Genomic DNA, 25,427 nt, shown 5'->3' with positions numbered 1-25,427 from the left:
TAGTTTGAAATGAATTTTGTTACCTGAAGTGTCCTGTGAACTCTGGCAAAGTCACAGTCTTAGTTCCATACAAAGGGTTCTTACCGACTGCTACAAAATCACCTGCTTGATGCAGATCCCCTTGGCCAGGGCAGCATCTACTGTAGCTGGGCCTAGCAACTAACGGGTCACCTAGGGATTCCCATACCAAAGAGAGAGAAATCTTCCCTTTACCCCCATTAGTCCTTCTTTTCTTCCAAGTTAAAACTGTTCTCAGATTCCTTTTTACACATCCTCATCTTAGATTTATCTAGACCTGGTTATCACACCAAAGTGTCTGGTCTCCACACAATCACTGTACTTCATTTCAGAGCCAGCTCTGACCGATGGAGGGATCATGATTCCCTTTTCCTTGCATACCCGCCTCAACTACTCCCCTGAATCAGGGCAGCAAGACAGGAGCAGAGATTACCTCTCACTCCCTGCTGCCTCACTCAGTTCTTCTCTACACTTCTGCTCTTGGTCTCCCATACAGCTAACAGTAGGGAGACAGGAGAGGAACCGGTGGCAAGAACCTCATGTCCAAGTGGGCAGCCACTCATGCACCTCAAGGCACTGCCCAGCACCGTCTGCTCTGGCATTTAGGGCCAGCCTCTCACTTCTGAGCCTACCTGCATTTTGCCCCATCTGTCTAATCCTGGGCTTCTGGGCAGCCCCCCAAACACTGTAGCAACAATAAATAGAGAACAGCGAGGCAGAGCTCAGTCTATTATAGTTGGGGAAGGTGGAGTAAGTTGGGGCACTCGGTGTAGCTGTCCATCCCAGCCTTATTCTGAAAGGTGGTCTGTATGGATGTATGTCCTCTCCTGGCCACGAAGAGCACTAGCCCAGGCGGAGGCGAAAGGTGGAAATCTCCATGGGCTCCAAGTGGACATCCATGCTGTTAGAGGGCGAGCCCAGCGCGTAGAGTAATGTCAATGAAGTGGGCTGCAGGAAGCCCACATCTAACCCTTGGAAAAAGCTCCCCAGGGCCACCTGTAGGAAGAGTCGCTATAAGCCAAGCACCCAAGTGACAGACAGCATCATATACCAGATAGAACATTGTTGGAGCCAGAGAACGTGGGGTTAAATCCTGGCTCTGCCACTTACTACTTTTGTGAGCTAGGGCTTAACCTCAACACTTAACCTCTGGGCCTTAGTTTCTCCATCTGTAAAATGAAGTGCTTGGAGACATGATGATTTCTAAGATTCCTTCTGGCTATAGCTGTTCTGATTAGTTCTAGATACTCATGATGTAAATCTTAGCATATAAACATTCTCAAATATAAACCATTCTTTCACTTAGGGGTCTTTTAAAACTTGTTTTTATGTATAGCTTTTTTTTTACATCACCTTCATCTCTGAATATATCCTGCCCCTCATCTACCCAACCAGCCACAAGGTTTTTTTTTTTAAATGTTATTAAGTCTGTCAAGGATTTTATATAAAAATAGCTGTGGACAGCATGTCTATGTTTGATTTATCTGGCCTATGAAAGATTCCTATTTTAGTACATTTGGGAGGTTAGGGTGGAAGGACTTCCAAGAACAATGAAATATTGTTCATCCCGTCTTTGGACTTATTTTTTTTTAGGCCAGTTGAGGTTAAGTGACTTGCCCAGGGTTACACAGCTAGTAAGTGTGATGTATTTGGTCTGAGGCTAGATTTGAACTCAGGTCCTCCTGACTCCAGGGCTGGTGCTCTATCCACTGTGCCATCTAGCTGCCCCATCCCCTGTCTTTCAAAGGAGTCTTGGAACATGGGCCTCCATTTCATACTCCATCATCCTACCTCATCCCTATCCAATTGTCCCCTGCCTTGCTATTCCCTAAGCCATCCCTGGGTTCCCTCTTGGCATTTCTCAAAATGAGCTGTCTGCCAGGCCAAACAGCTGACATAGACTCATGTGTCATATATCTGTTTGATACTGTCTCATGCTCACCTTGCCTTGACTTGTGGTACAGTTGAAGCCCAAGTTCTTGGCCTCCAGGCCACAGTCAAAACCCTTTCGGTGTAGAATGAGTGCAGTCTCAGATGAGGGTAATTTGTCATCCTGTGAAATGGAGGGGATGTTTAGAGTATGGATACTGCCAGGGTGTTTGGACCACTGCACACAAGGGATCTAATATGCAGTCTTGGAACTCGAAGAACTTCTCTCTACATAGGAGGTCACTTCTAAGATAGGAATGGGTCAGGAAATAGTTGCAGTGAGTGAGAATACAGAAGGCTGGTTTAAAAAGTGCAAATCAGAGGCTGAAAAGTGGGACAAGGGAGCTCACCTCAGCTTGGAGGGTTCTCAGGTTGAGCAGGTGAATGTCACAGGGAAGTGAGGAGGCCAACGGCTGAAATGAGCGTAAGGTAGGGCCTCCAGGCTGCTCCCTGGCCACAGGTAGGGCCATCACTGGTGTGTTTAGGTGCATGGAAGTCAGGTGGCTAAGAAGAGATGGGAAGCTGGTTGGGCGACCATCTTGCACCTGCAATGTTAGTACCAAGACCTGGGTGAGGCAGGGCAACTGACGTGATGGTAGGTGGGAGAAGAAATACAGCTACATTCTATTAAGATAACCTTGCCTTTCCTCCTGATCCAGGTATAACTGCAAAACATTCTATCCTGGTTTTATCACAATTCATAGTACACAGTCAATGTTTAATAAATGCTAATTGACTAATATCTGATATTTTTCCTCCCAAGCCCATCTAGTGACTACCATCCCCAGACAAAAAAGGTACTACTCTCTAGGCATCTTCTCTCTTCTAGTACTAATTATCTCCCCTACACACAGACACAAGGGACTCTGCTACAGGATCTGAACTTGACAGGGCTCCAGATACAATTACCACTGGCTAGTACTAGACAAAAACTACTTTTTCTGGACTTTACCTCTTGGTTGCTGCTCCTGCTGCTGGGAAAGACCAAATGCCTAAATGCAGAGGCCAGTTTGGAAAAGAAGCTAAGTGGCTGATGGCAAAGTAAGTTATGGAATGAAGAAAGATGGAAAATCAGAAGGAGTATATAAGACAGCAAGGTGATGGTTAGCAGAATGAAGAGTCAGACAGCAGTGGGATGAATGAGAAATCGACATGCCCCCACCACACAACCCCGGAAACAGGTCCCACTCCTTAGTCCACTCAAACATACTAACTTCATTCCCTCATCCCCAGGCTGGGGATTGGGAAACCAATTTGGAGCACTTTCATGGTTTCAGACGGGCCCCAGGAATGGTACCTTATTGGCAGTGGTACGTCGTTCCAACAAGAGGCGAAACCGGTTACAGGTTCTCTTGTTATCCTTTAGGCCTTGGCCGAGGCCCCGGTTGTCATCCTGCATCAAGCGTCTATCTAGGATAACTTCCAACTGGCCTGAAGAAATTAAAACGATGAGTCCCCAGGGCATATCTACCCACCTGCCCTGACAGAAACTAAACCCCAAACATAATGGTAGGAAAAAATATCAAAGCTCTCCCTAAGGCTGAAAGCCTCAGGATAGGAAGATGTCATAGGATCACAGCTCTACTGCTGGAAGGGACCTTCCAGGCCACAGAGCCTAACGCCCTTCATCTTGCAGATGAGGAACCTGAAGTCTAGAGAAGCTGTCACCTGTCCCTGGTCACACAGCTACTCAATGGCAGAGCCAAGACTCCTGACTCCCACCAAGTCTAGTGTTCTTTCCACTGTACCATGAGTTAGTAAAGATGACAGACATGTCTTAAAGGTACTTTAATGAATACTTATTGTAGTAATGAAAGGCTATTGGAAATTTTGTCCCAGGTATCCTAATTAGAAAAGAAACCCTATTTTTGAAAACAGGTGAAGTGGAAAAACTTTTGCATTTAAAAAGTTACAAGCTACTTTCTTGATAGTTTGTCTAGTGGTCATGGAAGAGTCAGAGCTGAGTAGATACTTGGAGATTCCTGCTCCTTGCAAGTAAACTGCCTTCTCTGAAGTATGAATAACACAGCAGATCCTTTAATTGGCTGAAGAGCAGAACTGTCTGGTCTCTAAAAGAATACCACTGAAGATTTCTTAACTACTAAATCCAATGACCTTTACTCAGTCCTTGTGATACTCAATCCTCTTTTCTGCTTTTGGTGCTGTTGACCACGCCCCTTCTCCTAGATCTGATAGATCATGTATTTCCTGCCTTTTTTTTTTTTTAACTGTGGTAACCCTGAAGTCTCAGTCCTCAGCCTTCTCTCTCCTCTCTCAATGCTCCCTTTTGCACCCAAGCATTCTATTATCATCTCTATGCAGCTGAACCCTAAATATTTTTCCAGCCTTCAATCTCTCCTGAATTTCAGTCCTGAACATCTTTACCAAGGATGTCCAAATGGCATCTTAGACTTATGTTCAAAACATTTCATTTTTGTTTCTAATCTGTGATCACTTCATAGGGAGAGTCTGATGAGCAAATTCCTGCTGTCAGTGCAGAGTGATAACTGTTCAGGAATTTGGAAAATTGCCCAGGGTCATACAGCTAGGAGAACTTGCACCTGGGTTCAAAACAGCTATTTTCCCTAAATCCTTCCCATCCTTGAAGAATTCCTGATTTCTGTGCTACTATTCTTCCAGTAACCTCTCTTCACAGCCTGTAAAACATCCTTGATTCTCTCCTCTTGCATACCTCCCCACAATAAATGCACTGCCAGGTCTCAATGATCCAACCTCTACAACATCCCCTCCATTCATTCCCACTTCTGTCTCCTCACATGGCCACCAATCTAGGTCAGGCCCCTCATTACCTCTTACCTGGACTATTACAATATCCTCCTATTCAGTCTTCCTGCCAGTCTCTGCCCTCTCTAACCCATCCTCCACATGGCTATCGAATTCATACTCCTAAAATACAGGTGTGGCCCAGGAGCCACTAGATGGTTCAGTGGATAGACTACTGGGCCTGAAGTCAGGAAGACCAAGTCAAAATCCAACCTCAGATACTAACTAGTTGTGTGACCCTGGACAACTCCCTTAACCTGTTTGCATCAGTTTCCTCCTCTATAAAATGGAAATGATAAGAGATAACTTCCAGGGTTGTTATGAGGAACAAATGAAGTGATAACTATAAAGTGCTTAGCACATACCTGGCACATAAGAAGCACTATGTAAACGTCCGCTATCATTATTACAGTGGAAAGAGTGCTGGTACTAGAGTCTAAGGACTAGTGTTCAAATGCTACCTTTGATGCTTACTACCTATGTGACTTTGAACAAGTCACTTAAACTTCCTGGGTCTCAGTTTCTTCATCTGCAAATTTAAGAGGCTGGACTACATGGCCCCTGAGGTCCTTTCCATGATTTTGTCACTCACCTATTCAGAAAACTTAGGTGGCATCAAGGGTAAAATGCAAACTCTTCAACCTGGTATTTAAAGCCCTTATACAACCTGGCTTCCACCTACCTTCCCAGACCCATTTCATACTACTTTGAAAAATTAGGATTAGGGGCAGCTAGGTGGCGCAGTGGATAGAGCTCTGGCCTTGGAGTCAGGAGGATGTGAGTTCAAATCCAGTCTCAGATACATGACACTTACTAGCTGTGTGACCCTGGGCAAGTCACTTAACCCCAATTGCCTCACCAAAAAGCAAAAAAAAAAAAATTAGGATTATACTTTAGATAAATAGCTAATTTCCTTGGGAGCAAAGTGTTTACTTTTTGGAGGTATGTGAACTCAGGCACAAGGGTACCATTTAGGAAATGCCATGGATTGTCTTCGGTCTCAAAAATGGTGCTACTGGCAATGTTGCTATCCATCTTTGCACGTGTAATTGAAAAGTCCAAGATACCAACAATAATTATGTCACTGAGTTGCATATAGGGACCTTAGATGGCTTTGCAACTATAATTTCTTTTCCATTAGGGGGTTTTTGAAGTTTCATCACCTGGTACACCCATCTATGAGACAGGTCTGTAAGATAGCCTAATGATAAACAGAGAGGATTATGGTTTATATGTGACCAAACTCAACTGCCAGTGACTGCATCTTCTCCCTTATGGTTCTGCTCAAAGTTATTCCCTTTGTTATTAGCTTGCTCCATGTAATCTAATGAAGTGTTTTTGGCCATCATTCCTTGCTTTTATCAAGTTGTTCGAAGTTTGACTTCATATTGTCCTCAAGGTGTTGCTTTTGCCTCCCCTGCTTGTGATGGTCACATGTCAGTCTATCTCACCTATCAGCTATCTCAGCTATCAAATATCCATCCTTCTTAGCTTTTCAGACCACTAGCTACATTTTCCAAATTTCTTGATTAAATTTATTTTAATTAAATTTATATTTGTATATGTTTATTATATATGATTATTATATATTATATATCTATATATTATATAAAATATGTATTATGTATATTGTATTATATTGATTATATAGGAATATTAATTATATTAATATATTATTATATATAAATTAAATTTAATAAATTTTCATTGTGCTCTTTAGACATAAGAACCTAATAGCTTTTTGATCTTAGCAAAGAATTTCTTTGGCCACATGTAAGATTTCTTTTCAGTAGGTGCTAGGTGGCTCATAAGCTCTGACTCTGCATTGCCCATAATCTCATTTGGCAACTTAAGATACTAGGAGGGACAGAATATCAAATTTTTAAAAAAAAATTAAAAAGAAATTTGCAAGTATATTACAAATTAGAAAAATTTCTAGGAAAATAATGTTAATGTTAATTTCCATATTTCTTGTTAAACCTCCACTGTAGCTGTTTAAAGCGGATTGACTAACACTATACCTGTACCAGGTGATCAGCACTGGAGAATGGCTTAGAAATCTACTGAATATGGGACAATAGTGATTGAAAAGAGTTAATTCACATCAACATAGTAAGCAGTATACTTCTTCCAAGAAGGACCAAGGTCATTATGTCATTGTCCAAATAAATAGTACTCTACTAGAAAATTTGAATTTATTTCCTTGTTTCTTCAGACTATTTCTGCAGTCTTTTGTTTATGAATGCAGATATGAAATAAATCACTTTTGCTTATTCCATTACCATTATTTCATACTGTATAGCATTACATCTAAGTATAAAAGAATATGTTTTAAATGTATTTTCAACAGGGATGTTCTATAGAAAAATTAATAAAGTATGTGTTTCATGTTTATAAAAAAAAAGAAAAAAGGACCTGCCAAGTTGGATGGGAGTGTTGGACTGAGGCTGTTCTTCAGAACCAACCTGCTATCTCTTTGGCACAGACTGTCTGTTCCTCATGCCTAAAATGCACTTTCTTATCTCTGCCTCTTAGAACCCCTGGCTTCCTTGAAGGCTCAGCTTGGGCTCTGTCTTCTTCTGGAAAGCCTTTCCTTATCTCCAACTGGTGTTCTCTCCCTCCTTCCAGTTTCAGATTGGGACACTGAGTACAATGGGATTAGAATCTTGTTCTATTATCTCGTAGTCAGTATTCTTTCATTACATAACTGCATTGTTAATGAAAATGACTACAATATTACTGGTGGAGCTGTGGGACAATCAGTACAAACATTTTGGAAAGCAAGTCAATATTATGTAAATTAAGTGACTAAAATGTGCATGCCCTTTGACTCAGAGGTTAAACTATCAGGCAGATGCCCCCAGGAGGTCATTAATAAGAAATTCCCCATATACACCAAAATATTTTATGGTAGCAAGGAACTAGAAATAGATGCCCATTGATTGGAGAAAGGCTAAACACTGTGGTACATGAAAGTACTAGAATATTACAGTGCTGTAAGGAACAGGATGAATACAGAGAAATATGGAAAGACATAGAAACAGTTGCAAAGTGAAGCAAGCACAGCCGGGGGAAAATATGCACACTGACTATAATAATGTAAATGGAAAATTAAGCTGCATGTTGCAAAATTATAAAGAAAAACTCAGCCCCCAAGAAGAGGTGAGAGAAGACATCTCTCCCCCCAACCCCATCTCCTTTGCAGAGGTCATGTTAAAACATTGCATATAACATCAGATTTTTTCTGTGTTGTACAGTTTTGAACTGAATTTTTTTCCTTTATCCTATTTTTTGGTTAATTCTTTGTTTAAAAACATTTTGAAATAGGAAAAAGGGAGTGATACAGGGAAATCTAGATGATGTAGAAACAAAGATATCAATAAAAAAGTCTTTTAAAGTAACTATAAGGCCTGGAAGATAATGGCCCTTGCAAAGCTAACCTAAGTCTTCAAGATAGACATATGCTTGCAATCTGTGTCTCCCTATTTTCTCAGCTCTTTCGTAAGAGTTCATAGCTGTCTTCTAACTTAATTTAGTAACTTAAGCCTTCTATTCTTTTGATTTTTTCTACTTCAGTCTCAGTGCACACATGCTTGTTCTATCTTCTGTGGATTTGACCCTCATCCTTTTTTTTTTCTCCTATGATATCACTGAAACAGAAAAGAAGTTTTGTTTTTGTTTTTTCTTTTTTTAAAAAGAAGTTTTAAAAAGTGGATTACCCTGTACACAGATTTAAATAACTAATTAATATTTACACTCACATCCCAGAGGGAGCAGAGAAATGGATCACGCCCATTATAAATTACGTCCACTCTTTTGTTACAGTAACAAGCTGTCAAGTAGCTACACAAAGCAGAGTGATGTGAACTTTGTGAAGGCAGCTGGTCACTGGGCTTGGGATACCTGGCTCTTCGAAATCATAAAGGTACAGAAAGCCAATGAGGGGCCTGCCAGTCAGCAACATGCCTCATGATAATCAGCTGCTGCCCCTGACAGTTCCTTATTACTGAGGCTTGTAACGGTTATGTCCTATCTGCACCCTGAATGGATCCAACCCCTTACTTAGGTCATAGATCACAAAATTTTAGAACTGGACCTACTAAAGGTATCCAGGGCAACCGGTTAATTTTTTATGAGACCCCAGAGAGGTTGAGTGATTTTCCCAAGATCAAGCAGCTAGATCGTAGCAGAGCTAAGACTAGAATGCAGACTTGCGGGGGGGTTTTTTGTTTTTTTACCACATCTCTCCAGGTAAAAAAGCATGCATGTTGGCCTCCTTCCCCACACCCTTCATGGATCTGCTTACTGCCAATACAGCTAGATGGGTGGTGATACAATTATACAAATACCACACTCTTTTCTTCCTTCTTTGTACCAACCCTCTATGTAAAAAAGTCACGCCAGGCTGGAGACATGGTTAGAAGCCAATGAAGGGCTATGTCCCATTAGTACTGTGCTAAGTCATAAACTAGCTGGAGCTGGTGTGGTTGAATGATCCTTCCACTACAACTGCAGCATGGCATGCCCACTCACCGCTGCTGAGGCTGGAGACTCCTAGGGCTTGAGCGGTGTGCAGGGTGAGGCGGCTCTGGCTATCCTGGATGTAGGCCATGGCTGGCATGGGGTAGAAGTTGGCCTGCAGCGGAAGCTTCTTCAGATACCGACGGGGCTGTATCTGGAGAGGATGGTAACACATGGCCCATGAGAGGCAGCTGGGTATCTTCCTGGAACTCAGACTCTGCCTCGCCTCTGCCCTTTATCCCCCATGCCCTTTCTTGTGTCATGATTCCCTTTGGCAGTCTGATGAAGCCTATGAACTCTTTCCAAGAATAATGCATACAGTAAAATATGCAGAATTATAAAGGAAACCATCATAGTGAAATAGTCGATCAGTTTTGTTTTGTTTTTTTTTAAAGCTCATTGGCTGGCTAATACAGAAATACGTTTTAAATTACTTCACATGTATAACATCATGTCATAGCCTTCTCAGTGGGTGGAGGAGGGGCTAGTGGAGAGAATTTGGAACTCAACATTTTTAAAAAATAAAAGATTGAATAAAAGCTCACTGACCCCAGGTCAAGAACTCTTTGCTTGCCCCCCCTCCTCCTTAAACTAGGACTGACAACTAGTGCCTTCAACAGGAGTAGAAGAGATGGAGAGAGCCCTGTCTAGAAGGACTCCCAAAGTCTTATCCCAAGGTGTCATACCTGGAAGCCATTGAGGTCTGTGAAGAAGGTGCCTTCACTTTCAATATCTGTCTGGATACGAAGTGCCAGCTCCTTGTTTACATGATCTCGGATGTCCACAAGGGAGGACACATCTAAGGAGAGACCCTCCACCCCTGGGGGAGGTGAGTGAGGCAAACAGATAGGGAGATGAGATAGTGTTGGAAGAGGAAGGGAATGACCTTTCAACCATGAAAGCGACGACTTGCATGGCCACTGTATGGATTCATTTTGCTTCAGTGTTTTTGGCTTTGTTACCTTCCCCCTGCCTTTCTCTTCATTAAAGGGGGAGGGAGGTATAGAAATAGTGATTCCCCCCACCCAAAAAAAAGAATCATTGTAACACTCTCAGAATAAAATTTAGAAAAATTTTAGAAGGCATGTCCTGGTTGATATGGCAACGTTAAAGGTAGGAGCACAGGCCTGGGAGCAGCGTTTCTCCATTGGCCATACCACTCTCCCTAAGGACTACTTCTGATCCCGGGGCATACATTTCTCCCTTGGGACTCACCTGGCAAGTTGTAGAGTCGAACCACTTGCTGCATGTGCTGGTAATAGGCAACGACCTCTGAGAAGAAGGGGCCTTCGGTGACCCGAAGAACAGGGGGCTCCTTGGGGACATAGGTCTAGGAACAGAGCAGGCAGGTGCTGAGCATCACAGCACAGTGAATAAACTAAGAGGAATGGACCCCTTAACCTGGTTAATAACAATAACAACAACTTACATTTATACAGTACACGACACCTGGTATCTAATCGTGTCCCGACAAGACCTCTGTGAGACACGCATTATTATCCTTCTATTACAGATAAGGAAATAAGCTCCAGAAATAGCTAAGAGACTTGTAAAGTAAGGGGCAGGAGAGACTGAACTTGGGTCTTACGATTCAAAATCCAGCGCTCTTTCCACCAGACCACACTGTCTCTAGCTGTGATCAACAGGACTCTTCTCCCATTTTACACAGGAGGAAACAGGAAGAGAAGGGTTAAATGAGTTACAGGCGTTACCTCATTTGGTCCTCACAGCAATCCTGTGAGTGAGGTACTACTTTTACCCCCATTTTACAGATGAGGAAACTGAGGCTGAGAAAGGATAAAATGACTTGTCCAGGATCACACAGCTAGTAATTCTCTGAGGCAGGATTTGAATTCAGGTCTTCCTGATTCCAAGTCCAGTACTCTTATTTACTGAGCCACCTAACTCAGGCCCTGTGACCACCACTTGTGTTGCACCTCTCCATGTATATCTCTTAATCAGACTGCCCACGGTCCAACTGATGGCGCGGTGGTAAGCATGGATTTTACCAGAGGTTTGGTTTGAGCAAGGAGCGACATGCTCACGCTCAGTATCTCACTGGCACAGTTCTAAGAGCGCCCGTACCTTGGCCTCACCGTCAGGCAGGAAAAGGTAGGCGCCACTCTTGTCTTTGGAGGTTCGGGTGCCGTAGATGAGGAACTCGGTACTTAATCGATGCTCCTGTGCTTCATTCACCCTTCTGACGCTCTGCCAACAAACATAGCCCTGACCCCTGGCCCCATCCCAGAATATCAGACCAGCCCACCCAGGGAAAAGACTGACAATCATCTTAAAGGAAATGCATTCCAGGTACTCCCTAGCATACTGTGGTCATTCTATCTGTTTCTGAGGCCCAAATCTCTCTCTTTCTCTATCAGTCAGGGGACCCCTCCATCCCCAACCCTGGTTACCTTTGGAGCCTGGTGACATCTCTGACTTACCCTAAGGGACCTCCCCACTTAACTCTACTAATCCTGGTCCTATTCTCCCCAGCTCTCCTTTCCCTCCCTTCACCTCTTCTCCTAGCCCTCTCCTTTACCTTGAGGAGCCCAGTTTGGCCTGAGAACCAGACTTGCATGTAGCGATTGCTGAGGGCAAAGTCACTGGTCCCAGTCTCATCGACACGCATGGGGAAGATCTCATGCTTGCTGACAGACAGCTGGCGGCCATGCAGGTAGATACGCACAGAGGAGGGCAGGGTGCGGCGCCCATCTAGGCCTGGATGCAACTGCAGGATGCTGAGACCCAGGGCGGGTAAGCGGGCTGGCACAGACACCTGCTCAATGCAAGGTAAAAAATAAGACCAGAGCAGCCTCCTCACCTCTCCCAAGTTCAGGTTGAGTTCAGCTGCTAAGGTCTCAGCCCATAGCCTATCCCCCAAAATGGGACCGAGCAATGCAACAGAAAAAAAGGATGAGTAAAGACAGGAAGACTCATGTTGATGAACACAATGAGGTACTAGAATAGGGAGAGGTTGGGAACTCCAGGAAGAGGCAGGTGTTCATCAGTGAATCATAAGATTCAGACTTCAAGCTGACATTTATTCCATCCCAACCTGAAGCTTACACTCTCGATCCCCCAGAGCCACTTTGGGTCCCTCCCCTTGGCACCTACCTGATAGACATCAGGCACAATGTCAGTGGCAGAGCTCCAGTGGGCACTGAGCTGCACGGCCAAGGGCTGGCCCTCCTCAGAGAGGACCCGGATCCGGGGAGAGTTAATAAGCAAAGAGACAACACTGAGCCTCTCCTGATCCAGGGGGTTGAACAGTACCACAAACCTGCCAGGCAAATGGGTAAAGCTAGACCAGAGAAGGGGCTTCCCAAAGAGAATTAAACACAGAATTGGTCTTTGAAGATGGGAAGGGGCTGGACACAATGGGATTGGGGTGTTAAGAGTAAAAAGAATTCTGAGAGAAGCCTAGTCTAACTGCTCACCGAGGTGAGGAATCCATTCGAATCACAGTCTGCTCAGGCAGGGCATCCTGGGTTAAGCGTGTGTCATCCTGGAATAAAGTTATGTATTTATTTCACAGATAGATATATGTATACAGGTCTCTCCCAACAGAATGTAAGTTTCTTGAGGGCAAGGACTTTCATTTTTGTCTTTGCAACTCCAGTAACTATCATAGTACCTGACACATAGTAGGCAGGTGATAAATGCATACTGGTTAAATGACTAAAGATAATAATGAAGAGAAAATAACTATGGAGACAGAAAAGGCCAAGATCAGATCAGATGCCTGTATCTACCCTACATCTAATTTCCTACCAGGCTTTGCAGCTGTTCATTCAGGCAAAGGCAGATGGACTCAGGACACCTGCTCTACACACAGGGCTCAAAACTCAGAGCAAGTATGATGAGGGCAGGGCAGCTCTCCCATACCACTCTTAGGACAGAATTCCCAAAGGCAAAAATAGGGAATAGTAGCCCAGTGGCATCTCTCACCATGCTGAGGAAAGGTGTATTGGGATCAAAATGGTAGGTTCCTTTGTCCCCCAACACCAGGTAGTGCGCGGCATTGATGATGACCTGTTTCAGGCTCACAAGAGAACGCAGAAGTCTATAAGGCAAAGGTAGGAGAGGCAAAGAAGGAAGGAGAGAAGGAAAAGAAATCAGTTTGGGGAAATGTCTTGTTCTCAAGCTTCCCACTTTTTCCCTCACTCTGCCTACTTCCCACCAAACCCATCTATCTAGTACTGTTTGCCCCCAAAGGGAAAGTACTAGGGTCCCACCGGATCCCGTAGTCCACCACCACTGCCTCCTTGGCAGTACCAGTGATGGCATCATGATGCTGGAAGAGACCTAGGGTGCGACGGGCATCAGTCAGCAGGGTGTAGTCTGATAGTGGGTACTGACTGGTCACGCCAGAATGCCGGGTGTGAGCAAGTGCCAGACTGTACAGGATCTCTGCGCCCCTGCCCCAGAGAGAGAGGTTACTATCCCTTTCCTTGATACCACCCACACAATTTCCTAGTTTCTTCTCCCTTCTCAGTTAACCTGGACCTTCCTCCCTTCTTTAGCTCCAAACCTAAACTCACTGAATTTCTATATCCTTATGAATTGAATTCCCATATTCTTTTTTCTTTTTTTTGGTGAGGCAATCAGGGTTAAGTGACTTGCCCAAGGTCATACAGCTATTAAGTGTTATGTGTCTGAAGCTGCATTTGAACTCAGGTCCTCCTGACTCCAAGGCCAGAGCTCTATTCACTGCGCCACCTAGCTGCCACTTGAATTTCCATATTTTTATGGATCTTACTATTTAAATGGCCACTGAGATCCGTTCCAACTCAGAAATTCTGTGATCCTATCCCACAGTTATCCCACCCTTTCTTAACCTCCTTTCTATTCCCTTCTACTTTCCAACGGTCCACCTGGCCCTCAGTCCTATCCCTTTCTTTGAATCCCAGGCCCCAATCATTCCTTCATTTATAAGCCTGGTCTCTCACCGCAGATGGGCCTCTAGGACCCGGTCCAGACTCTTGTAGAAAGGCCTGGAGGTATAATAGCCTGTCCAGTAGTGATCCTCTCGGTCAGCGTAAGAGAAGAAATCCCCACTCAACACAGGAAAACCTGGAGGCTGGGCACCAGGCTCCACCCCTGTCTTCTTGTACAGGGCATCAAAATAATCAGATAGAGTGCCAAACTGGGCCTGTGAGGACATATAATCCCAGCTCCCATTAGCATCGTAGGTAGCATAGCTCCATAGGAACTCTAGCTGCCTACAGATGGCTACAGATAGTTTCCATTTTAGATAGACCAACTCTACCTATCCCAGCTGTTCCCAGGGGAATATTTGGGTATTCTGATATAAACTGGGAAACCTACCACATGTAATGTCTTCTTTTTGAGTCAGTAGTAAGGTGTGCTGTCCCTAACAGGGCTGCAGCAGTGCTAACTACCCCATACACTAATCCCAACTTGCATTCTCCAAGTCAACCCTAACCCTCAGCTCTTAGTTGCAGCCATCACACCTGCACACGGAGGTCAGTCTGGCTATTGAGGAAGTCAAAGAGCCGCTGGTAATTGAAGAACTGGGCATCCCATTCTTGGGGTTTATCATAACGGAAGTCATCACCAAGTGGTACCAGTAATACATTGCTTCGAAACAGCTTGGATTTCTTTCGGTATTGGTCCAGAAGCAAGGCTGCCCTGGGGGGAGGTGAAGATAATACTGTATCACAGGCCTGTAGCATGAGAGGAAAGGCAAGGCAACATGGGAGGTGACAACTGGAGGAATTATGGAATCACTGATGGTTGTGTTCTAGGAATCCTAAAATAAAAAGCTGACTGTTCAATCTGCTACATTCTGAAGCAGAAATTCTTAACTTTCTGTGTGTCATGGATCCCTTTGTAACCTGGTGAAGTCTAGGTACTCCTTCTCAGAATAATTCTTTTAAATGCATAAAATAAAACACATAAGTTTACAAATGAAATCAATTAGATTGAAATAGTTATCAAAATCCAGGTTAAGAACACTTATTCTAGTGGCTGTTCTAGATCAGGCAAAAACCATTTGGGTCCCAATAAGTTTACTCAAAAGGTGTGGTTCCATTAAAAATGACTCTGGTCTCAAAGCTTTCCACTTCCACTTCCAAAGAAACCCATTCTAAGACTCCAATCCTAAAATAAATAAAACCCCTAGTTCTGTTGAACACTGAGGACCCAATGATCCAGGTTCCCTATGAGAGGTTTGGGATAACTAGAAATTTATGATTTATAAGGAAGTGTACCAGCTCTGGAAATGTTTTGCCTCAGAGTTAGCCAGCTTCTTAAGGACTCTTAAGGACTGCTGGCAGAAAAGACTCTTGGAGAGGTCTGCTACAGCTGTTCCAGAGAGCCTCAGCTAGGCTTTGTAACAACAGATCTCTGAGGGTATAAGCAGCTATACTACATAAGGTAGGCCCTGAGCTGCAGACAGGTACCTCTCGGCCACATTAGTCTCTGTGATGGCTCGGGGGTGGCACCTTCCAGGGACAGTTGATTCGCCCACCAGGCAAACGCTTGAAATCAAACTGGCAGCAGATCTTGGGGTCAGGGCCACAGGTGTGTGGCACATCATAGCTGTAGAAGGGCATCATGTGGCAAAAGATGTCCGTGCTGGCATCTGGGTCTGCAGAAGGCATAACCAACAAGTGTTAACTAGGCATTTAATTAAATGACAAACACTGTGCTTATGAGGAGCAAGGAATAGGCATTCATAAGGTTGCCCATGGGCAAAGTAAGACCTAGAAGAAAGCAAGAAGCCTCCCAAGATGAGGAATCAATAAGAAGTAACAAGAATGTGAACTAGGAGTGAGGACAGTCAGTTAAGGCAACAGAGAAATGGAGACAGGTGAGTGATTATTTCCTCAGTTGCAGGAGACTACCTCAGGCAAAGAATCACCTGCAGTCCTTAATAAGACAATGCTTTAATTCATCACCTGTCAATTTACTTTCCAAAGTGGGACAGATATGCCTGCCAAGGCACATCTTTTATCTTTTGGAAAGAAGGTCATGAGATAGCTGGTGGCCTAGTGGATACAACACTGGACTTGGAATCAGGAAGACCTATGTGTGAATTCTGCCATAGACACTACCTAGCTGTGTTACCTTGGGCAAGCCCATTAATTTCTCTTAGCCTCCATTTCCTTATCTGTCAAATGGGGAGCATAAATAGCACCTACCTCACAATGTTGTGAGGATCAAATGAAATAACATATGTAAAGCATAAATCTTAAGGTATTATACAAATACTTTACGTATACACTATTATTATTATTTAAATTCTCAGGAAATCAAGGATGGAAGCAGGAGTATCTGGAGGCCAGGAAGGAGGGCTGAGGAAAAGCCAACATAATAAGCTTTTATGCAAAAGAAAACTTGCTCTCCAGGCAGCTAGGTGGTGCAGTGGATAGAGCACTGGCCCTGGATTCAGTAGGACCCGAGTTCAAATCCAGCTCAGATACATAACACTTACTAGCTGTGTGACCCTGGGCAAGTCACTTAACCTCATTGCCTAGCTAAAAAAAGAAAAGAAAAGAAAAAGAAAACTTGCTCTCCATGCTGCAGATGGTCTGATCCCAGGGACAGCTGAGAAAGGAACTTACCCCTTTGTTGCCTTTTTCTCTCTGAACACAGCCTCTTTTTTTTTTTTTGCCACAGATGCCCCTTTCTCAGGACTCAACTCCACATCAGCCCTTACCCCATGTCTGTCTCCACATGAACTCCAAACTGTGGGTAGCAGCAAAGTGCTTCTTGACAGCATAATGCACTCTCTGGATTAACATGCTGGTTAGGTTTGAGCGTCGGAGTAGGTAAGGCATGGTTGAGCTGTGTCCAAAAGGGTCTACGGCCCAGCCAGAGCGTGGGGTCACACCTGAGCAGGAAAAGAGGAAAGCCGGAGGTGCTGAGTACCTTTCTGAATTTTGTCTATTCCATTTGGACACCCCCCCAACACCCTGAAAATTCTCACAAAGTGCTAAATGAGACCTAAGCCTCTGAAAACAGTCTAGGTGAATACCACTCCAAACTAAAGGGAAACTGATGTCTATGAAAGGCACTCCTGACATGGATACGCTGCTCACCCTTAACCCCTTTTCATCAATACCCATGCCTAGCACAATCGTGATTTCCTCCTGCTCAGAAGGTGAAAAAGTCTCTGGAAAAACTTACTTCCAGAGGACTGATGATAATTTATACTACCCATGTCTCCTGACAGAGAGGTGATGGACTCAAGATGTAGAATGAAACACGTATTTCTGGATATGGGCAATGTGGAATTTTGTTTTGCTTGACTCTGCATATTCAGTTTAAGAATGTTGTTTTTCTTTTTTTTTCCAATGTATGTGTGTGTTGGGGGTGGGAGGTGGGGAGAGGGTGAAAATGGGAGAAAAGAAAATAAACTTTTAATTGAAAAAATAATGAATTTAATTTTTAAAAAAAGCTAATAGCCCATCCTGGGCTTACCAAGGTTTTTGTCCAGCCACTGGTGCCCTTCGATGAGCTGGTCGATCAACGCAAAGTAGTGGGAGTTGGCTTCATCAGGCATCACCCAGCCTCCAGTTGCTATCTCCAGTTGCCCATTTCCTACTAACCTGCAGGCCAAGGGCTCCCACTCAGAATAGTTCCAGGTCCCAGTGCCCATCCCTAGGCTAACACTGCCAGCCAGAGCCAGAGAGAATGACCACCTTGGCCTAACAAGAGCCTAGTCAGGCCAGCTTACATCAGTTATGGACAATGAGGGGCAGGAAAGGGGAATTCACTTGGCAGTAATACCAAGGTCACTCATTTCCCAACAGTGGGCTTCTCTTCTCTACTCAAGGTTTCCTTCAAACTCCAACCCTATGGTTTCCACTGCTTCTCCCTAGTTCCTTGATGTCCATCTTTTTAATACATCATTTTCCTTTACATTCGTCCAACTATGATTCCTCTTTCCATAGGTGATGCTTATCTACTTGGCCAACTATTCTCTAAAAGTCTCCTTGGCCACCACTCTGCCATCTCACTTTTCCTCTGGTACTCTTTCTCCCCCTGTCTTCTGCAGCACACGGTGTTTAGGGAAACCTCTTTCCGCATCCCCTCTCCCTTGGCCTTTTTCCAATCTGCTTTCCTTCTCTCCTCTAGCTGTATACTCTAGTCCCTTCCATCGGTACCAACAGGCCCATGCACACTTGCCTTCGTACTGCTGCCCTCTTCTGAGCATTGATGTTCTCCCACCACTTTGCAAAGAAGGAGACCTCAGCCCAGAGGAAGCGTCGCCTCGGGTCCTCCTGCAGCTTGGGCACCATGCTGTTAAGGATGTGTTGTGTCTGTTCTGTGTAGTATTTGTCAAAAGTCTTGATCCAGCCTGGAAAAAACAACAAGAGAGATGCTCCGGGAGAGAACCCCATTGAAGACTATTCCCAAAGACTGGGACAGCTATGCTGTGGTGGGAAGAAGAATGAACTTGGAGTTAAAAGATCTAGGTTTGAGTTCTGACAATTATCTGGTTCTGACAATTACCAGGTGGGTAACCTTGGGCAAACCATTTAATTTCCTCATTAAAATGGAGATAATAATGCTTGCCCTCTGTAACTCACAGGGTTGTTGTGAAGATTAAATAAAAATGATGCATGTAAAATGCTTTATAAAGTGTAAAATCTCATCCAAGCGTCAGCTACTATTACTATTACTATTATAAAAAAGATTCTCTATCTCAACACAAAGAAGCTTGCCCTTCCAAACACTGAGCCGGGGGGATCTAGGACTAAGTGGTACTACCAGAAGCCCAGTTATACATCAAGGGCTAAGAAGAATAATCCCCCTTTTCCTTCCCTCACCAGGGGCTTCCCCCTTACCTGGGTCATTGTGGGAATGGGGTACCACAAACACCTGGAGGTCTTCTGAGTCCCAGTCATGGGGGCCATAGGGGATATCGAAGCCCTGCTTCCACACCCCACCATCCACATTGTCAAAGGGCAGCTCCTCGGACACCGTGAGCATCTGCTGGGTGAGGGAATGGCTAAGTATCTTTTAGGTGTGGTCACTGCGGTCCCCAACCATCGCACTACCTCCCTGATGCTCACCTGGAGCTCTGTCTTCTGGCCCTGCCCCCCCAGAGCAAACTGGCAGTCTTGGGGGGAAATGGAAAAGAAGCTAGGCCGGGGCTCAGGTGGTACCACCCATGAGCCATTGGGGGTGTGGTAAGGGAGCAAAGCCGGAGGGCCATCCGCATTGGCTGTCAGCTCAAGCACTGAGTCCTTGATGTGGCTGATGATCTCATGATTCTCCTCCAGCAGCTGTTCTAGTTGTTCAATTCGGTTCTGCAGCACTGAGATCTGGCTCTGCCAATGAGTTACTATGGGCAATTAGTTACCATATCCTAGGCCAGGAATGAGAATTACTTCAGGGCAACCACCTGGGATTTGGCCATGATCCTTTCTGCTCCAACAAGGGCATAGAAACACAAGGATAGGAGGAAAGATGGACTCTATTCAAGATGAAGGTGAATTCAAGATGAATCTTGTTTGAAGCCTACAAACCATGCAGTTCACAGAACTCTTTATTCTGGGATCTTCTGGCCTAATAGTGGTGTACTGCATAGAATGGGTAGGGGTGATACTGCACAAAGGCTAGGGCCTTCTCTTGGGGACCTACCCCACAGACCTTGGACTTAGATATGCCGCCTTCAATACCTTTCCTGCTATGAATATTCCCTCTACCTGTGTAAATCAAAACCCCATGAGGACTTAGGAGATGGTCTTTGAGAATTACTGTGGCCTCAAAAAAGTAATCACTCTGGTCAACGTGGCATGAGGCTCTCCAAACTTAATTTGACTGGTCTTTGAACAACTGCCACAGCTTGTGAGGACCTGCCAGAGTTTGTGTTCTTCAGGCGTGGCCTCCAAGGTCCCAGGTCGCTTCTGGACACCAGAAGAGGACATCAGTGGAGGTTTTAGAAATAACTAACAGGAAACCAGCCTGAGAGTACTGGCCCAGTGGGTGGTAGGGTCACTAGCTCTGGCAATTATATACACATCCAGAACTGTGAAAATTATTTGAACCTAGAGAACCTGGCCAATAAAGATCCTAGTCATCAGGAGACAGGACTCACTCGGGGGAAGTTGCCTCCATTCTGGTGCCGGGTGGGATCATGCTGTACTCGGTCTAGCATGAGGTAGAGGGAGAAGACGGCCACGCAGAAGATGGCTGCCCCACACACTGTCACTTGCTTCTTCAACTTCATACCGGTCCCCCTGCACGCACCTGTAGGAGGGGTAACACTATCTACATGCCCCAATAGCTCTTCTCCTCCCATCAAGTGACACAATGAATAAATGAGAAATCAGACCAACAAGTCAGTTCTGTTTTCCTGGCCCCAAGCAAAGTAGCTCCCAGGGCCAAGGAAGGCATCGATTCCCAAGTTGGGAACTGATGCCTTCCTTGGCCTGGGAACCTAGTTCTCAGTTGATTCTGTCGTCACGGACAAGAACTAAGACACAAGTGTGTGGCCTCTTTCTTAGTGGGAAGCCTAAGAAGGAACTCTTTGTTGGGAGCAAGCAGGGAAGGAGCTAAGTCCTTCCCGCAAGCTCAGCTTAAGGTCATACAACTATTAAGTATTAGAGCCCGGATTCAATCCCAGGTCTCACCTGTTCTCTTTACACGACTGGATACCATGGTGGCTCCCTTGAAAATACTGGACAAGCTGCTTGGTATACTGCCAGCACAAAGTGTATCTATTGTCATTCCCTTATATTGTGATGCTAAAAGCACAGGATAAAGTCTGACAGTTCTAGAATTCTAGTGAGTGACTCTAGTGAGTGCTAGGCAGGAAAGACTTCTTTGGCCTCCCAGGTCACCATCACTGAAACTGGAAGCAAATCTGGTCTCTAAAAAGTTTAAAGCTTCCTCAGGGGAGATGGTGAGCCAAACACAACCTCTATTTTGGAGTGAAGCCATTTACATACCAGGCCCCTCCTAGGGATTATGGGTGTTCTATTCTTTGGGTGTAAGGACAAAAATCTTGGCCTGGGTACTGATACTGCACATAAGCTGGAACACTACAGCATCATGCCTGGACCCAGAAGCCTGGAAAGACTTGGGGCTGCCTTGCTACAGAAAGAAGGAGCTGTGTCCTACTTAATATAATCCAGGCTTGGTGCCTCTAGGCATTATTTTTAGCCCTAGGAGGCTGGGCCCAGGCCAGGGCCAGAGCTGGTGGAGGTGGGGGGGTAGAGCTGAGGGAACAGACTGATTGAGGCACCAGTAATCAGCCCCCACACACATCCTACAAGCCACCAGGTAGGACCAGCAGGCCAATCACTCTCCTAGACCCAGTATCTCTGTCCAAGACCCTGTGGGTCCATACTCTTATAGCTGTGGGGCTCTCAAAGTGCAACTGAAAACAAGCAATGCCCAGGATGCCTCCTACCAAGCAACCGCTCACATAAGCGGTTGCCTCTGTTTCTGACCTCCACCACTCCGCCTGCCAATCATCTGAGCATCCCACCAGCACCTCCTCCTCCTCCTCACCTCCGTCCTTACGCCACAAACAGCTGGTCCAGCAGCCCCAGCCCCCAAGTGACTCTGAGCTGCTGCAGCCGAGGGAAGGCTGCTGCGCCCCCATTCCACTTCTTTACCCCCGTGGCTCCCTAGTCCTCGTCCCGTAGGGCTCCGGGCGCAGGCACCTTACCGTCCTGGGGCTCCGGCCTCCTCCTCGGCGCCTGTCTGGGCCCCCGGCCGGCCCGCTTCGCTGCCTCTCACATTCCCAGCGCCGGCCGGCCGGCCTCGCGTCCGGAGCAGGGAGCAGAAGACAGGAAGGAGCAGGGAAGGGCGGGGGGGCTGGCGGGGCCCGCCGGCCCTGGCGCCTCCGGGCTCCGCACAGCGGGCACCGCACAGCACGCCCCTCAGCACCCCACTCCCCCGTGCCGCGCTCCGCCCCGGCGCCTAGGCCGGACAGCGCTCCGCCTCTCCCAGGCTCCCGGAGCCGCCGCGGCCGGGGCAGCGAGCTGCGTGCGGGGCGGGGACAGCCGCGGCCCCACCCCCAACCCCGGGTGGCCGGCGGAGCTGTCTCCCCCCTTCCCCTCCGCACCCCCTTCCTGCGTCCAGGCCCCTGCTCCTCTGCCTCTGTCCCTCCCCCACGCCGTGCCCCTGAACAGCCACTTCTTCCACATTCTCAGCCGCTGCCTGGCCCCCGATCTCCAGCCACAGACTGAATGCAAGACAATTAAACATACATTTATTGAACGTCTTCTCCGTTCTTGGCATTGAAAATACAAAGATTAAAAAAATGAAACAGGCCCTGCCTGCCCTCAGGAAGCTTACATTTTAGTGACCTCAAGGACCCCTTTTTCATCCTTTTCCCAAGGACTGTGAGGTCTCCCCAGAGCCTCACGCACCCAGATTCCACTTCTCTAATGGCCAACCTGCCTCTCACCCCCATTACCTTGCCTCTGCCCATCCCGAACAAATTGAAGATAAGGCATAGATGCATTTTGAAAACCACAGTGCAATAGGATTTAAGGACCTTTGCTTAAAAAATCACCCCCTCCCCCAACTGCTGACAGATGCCTGAAATCCTAGTTAGACCTTCTGTTCCCCAAACTTTGTAGCCCAATCAAAATGCAAATACAGTACTGCACGATTAATCATTAAATATAGTTTGTTTGTTACGTTGTATGTGTTTGTGTCTGTATGTCTAATCCCTCCAGCTGAGCTGGGAATTTCTTGATAACAGGAATCAGCTCATTCTTCTCTCCTAAATTCTACAATACATAAGACAGTGCTGAGGATATGGTAGATATTCGAGAAATAATCCTTAATTTCTGGATTCCTCTGGGAAGGATGATACTTCTAGTCTATCAATCACCTGCATCTTAACATAAATGCCTTTCATATTCTTTTATGAGAGCTGGGATGGGGGGAGAGAAATAATGGATTTAAGTAGCTGTGGGAGGGTGGGATGATACAGTACAAAGGGAGAAAGGGGTGCAGAATGAAGATTATTTCACTGCTCTCTCTTAGTTCTCCAACCTGACTATTCAGTCTCCCTGTTGTATTGCCATTCTTCTCTGATCTGTTGTGCTGGAGGCACCCAAGACTATGTCCTGGGTCACCTTCTCTTCTTTCTTTACATTCTGGTTTGTTGATCTCATTAGCTCCGAGGATTACATTTCTATTCCAAAAACTCCTAATTCTATGCATCTAGCTCTTATTCCTTTCCTGATATCCAGAACCTGCATCACCAGCTGCAGATATCTCCACCACAGGCATGTCAACCTCAGTAGGTCCAAAATGGAACTCGTTAGGGGCAGTTAGGTGGTGCAGTGGATAGAGCACAGGCCCTGAAATCAGGAGGACCTGAGTTCAAACATGGCCTCAGACCAAATACTTGACACTTACTAGCTGTGTGACCTTGGGCAAGTCACTTAACCCCAATTGCCTAATCAAAAAAAAAAACAAACAAACCCCAAAACCAAAATGGAACTCATTAGATTCCTTCCTCCTCCCATCCCATCTCCAAACTTCCCCTTTTCTGTTGATGCCACCACTGGGCTTCTAGTCATCTAGCGACACAGCCTTGGAGTCATCCTTGACTCTTCTTTCTCTTTCAAGCTCCATATATCCATTCAGTTAACAATCTTGGACAATCAAATCTTCACAACATCTGTTGCATCCCTCCTCTTCTGTTCATTCACTCTACTAATCTAGGTCAGGCTTTCATCATTTTGCACCCCCTTAGATGGTCTCCTTGTTTTTACTCTCTCTCCTTTCCAATTCATCCTGGACAGAGATTCCAAATTAATATTCCTAAAACACATATCTGGACATATTACCCTCTCCCTCTCACTAAAAACCCTAAGTGACTTCCATTGCCACCAGGATGTGATATAAATTTCCCAGTCTGGCATTTAAAGGCCTCTATTGTTTCCCACTAGTAGAATGTAAGCCCCTTGAAAGCATGATTTAATTTTTGTCTCTGTATCCCTCAGACATTACATGTAGTCGGTGCTTAATACATTTTTGTTAAACGAAGAAAGGAAAAGTTCACAGTTTTGGCTATGGTTTTGTGTGTGTGTGTGTGTGTGTTGGTGCAGTGAAGGAGGGAGGTGTTATCACAGCCTTTGGATTCCGCTGCTAGTGTGCCAAATATAGAATAATATGCTTAGTAATGCTATTCGATGATGATGAAGTAATAGGGCAGCTGAGGTTAGAGACTTGTTCAGAGGATTATCAACACAGAGCTGGAAGCCGCCTTGGAGTTCAGCTAGTCTAGCCCCATCTAGTGGAGAGACCCCTGCACTTGGAATCAAAAGACGAGTTTCACACTTGTTTCTGCAGTTTAGAACCTGCGTGTCTTTAGGAATATCATTTCACCTCTCCAGAGGATAGTTTCCTCATCTACAAAATGAGACTAGATGGACTAGATGACCACCAAGGTCCTATCCAGCTCTAAATCTTAAGGTCCTTCATGATTCGCAGATTCATTCCTTACCTAAATCTCTGCAGCCATATTCAAAGTCCTACCATCACTCTCAGTGTCCTTCCGGAGTCATTCCCAGGGCTCGACTTCCACCTTTTCTTACTCAAGGTACCCAAGACTCGAAAAGAGGAGGTTGGGTCTGGGAGAGATAGAATCAGGCCCAGCACTCTATCTACTGTGCCACCTAGCTGCCCATCATAATGGTAAACAAACCCAAGCTTCCTGTCATGGTACTATCTTTTCAGATGGAGGGTTCAGGGCAGAACCAGGGCTTTCTAGACTAGCATAAGCTATAAGGAAGCCGATTTTGGCTCAATATGAGGAAGAACTTCCTAAAGATTGGAGCTGAAAAATTTCTACTAGCCTACTTCGCTAAATAATAAACTCATGGGCAGCTAGGTGGTACAGTAGATGGAGCAACTTGTCTTGGAGTCAGGAGGATCTGAATTCAAAACCGGCCTCAGGTATGTAACCCCTACTATCTATGTGACTCTGGGCAAGTCACTTAACCCCAATTGCCTCACCAGAAAAAAAAAATGATAAACTCTCTGTCACTGAAAGTGCTCAGTCAGGTGCTTGTTTGGGGAGCACATAACACTAAAATTGGAACAATGCAGAGATTAGCATGGCCCCTGAGCAAAGGACGACATACAAATTCAGAAAGTGTTCCAGATATATTCTTTAAATGTCCATAGCCTTTGACCCAGAGATTCCACTGCTAGGACTATATGCC

General features: G+C 45.4%; 1 protein-coding gene and 1 non-coding gene across 2 annotated transcripts; one reads left to right on the top strand and one right to left on the bottom strand.

Moving 5' to 3' along the window:
• Positions 1-21,704, bottom strand: MAN2A2 (mannosidase alpha class 2A member 2). The gene is given in 24 exon segments (XM_020965535.2): positions 1-1,014; positions 1,961-2,071; positions 2,298-2,492; positions 3,245-3,378; positions 9,265-9,406; positions 9,939-10,072; positions 10,468-10,582; positions 11,338-11,460; positions 11,792-12,028; positions 12,367-12,532; positions 12,690-12,757; positions 13,201-13,315; positions 13,488-13,670; positions 14,202-14,404; positions 14,727-14,904; positions 15,678-15,712; positions 15,714-15,865; positions 16,937-17,110; positions 17,701-17,828; positions 18,409-18,580; positions 19,071-19,215; positions 19,299-19,556; positions 20,327-20,478; positions 20,862-21,704. Coding segments are annotated over 24 exon segments (3,570 nt in total). The 5' UTR covers positions 20,959-21,704; the 3' UTR covers positions 1-861.
• Positions 21,705-25,266: 3,562 nt separating this feature from the next.
• Positions 25,267-25,372, top strand: LOC144456472 (U6 spliceosomal RNA). The gene has a single exon (XR_013485560.1). It is a non-coding gene; the product is annotated as a U6 spliceosomal RNA (small nuclear RNA).
• Positions 25,373-25,427: the final 55 nt, after the last annotated feature.

This window comes from Phascolarctos cinereus, unplaced genomic scaffold (assembly GCF_003287225.1).
Source record: "Phascolarctos cinereus isolate Bilbo 61053 unplaced genomic scaffold, phaCin_HiC Scaffold_3;HRSCAF=262, whole genome shotgun sequence".
Classification (NCBI taxonomy): domain Eukaryota; kingdom Metazoa; phylum Chordata; class Mammalia; order Diprotodontia; family Phascolarctidae; genus Phascolarctos; species Phascolarctos cinereus.
This window is presented reverse-complemented; position numbering and strand designations above follow the sequence as displayed.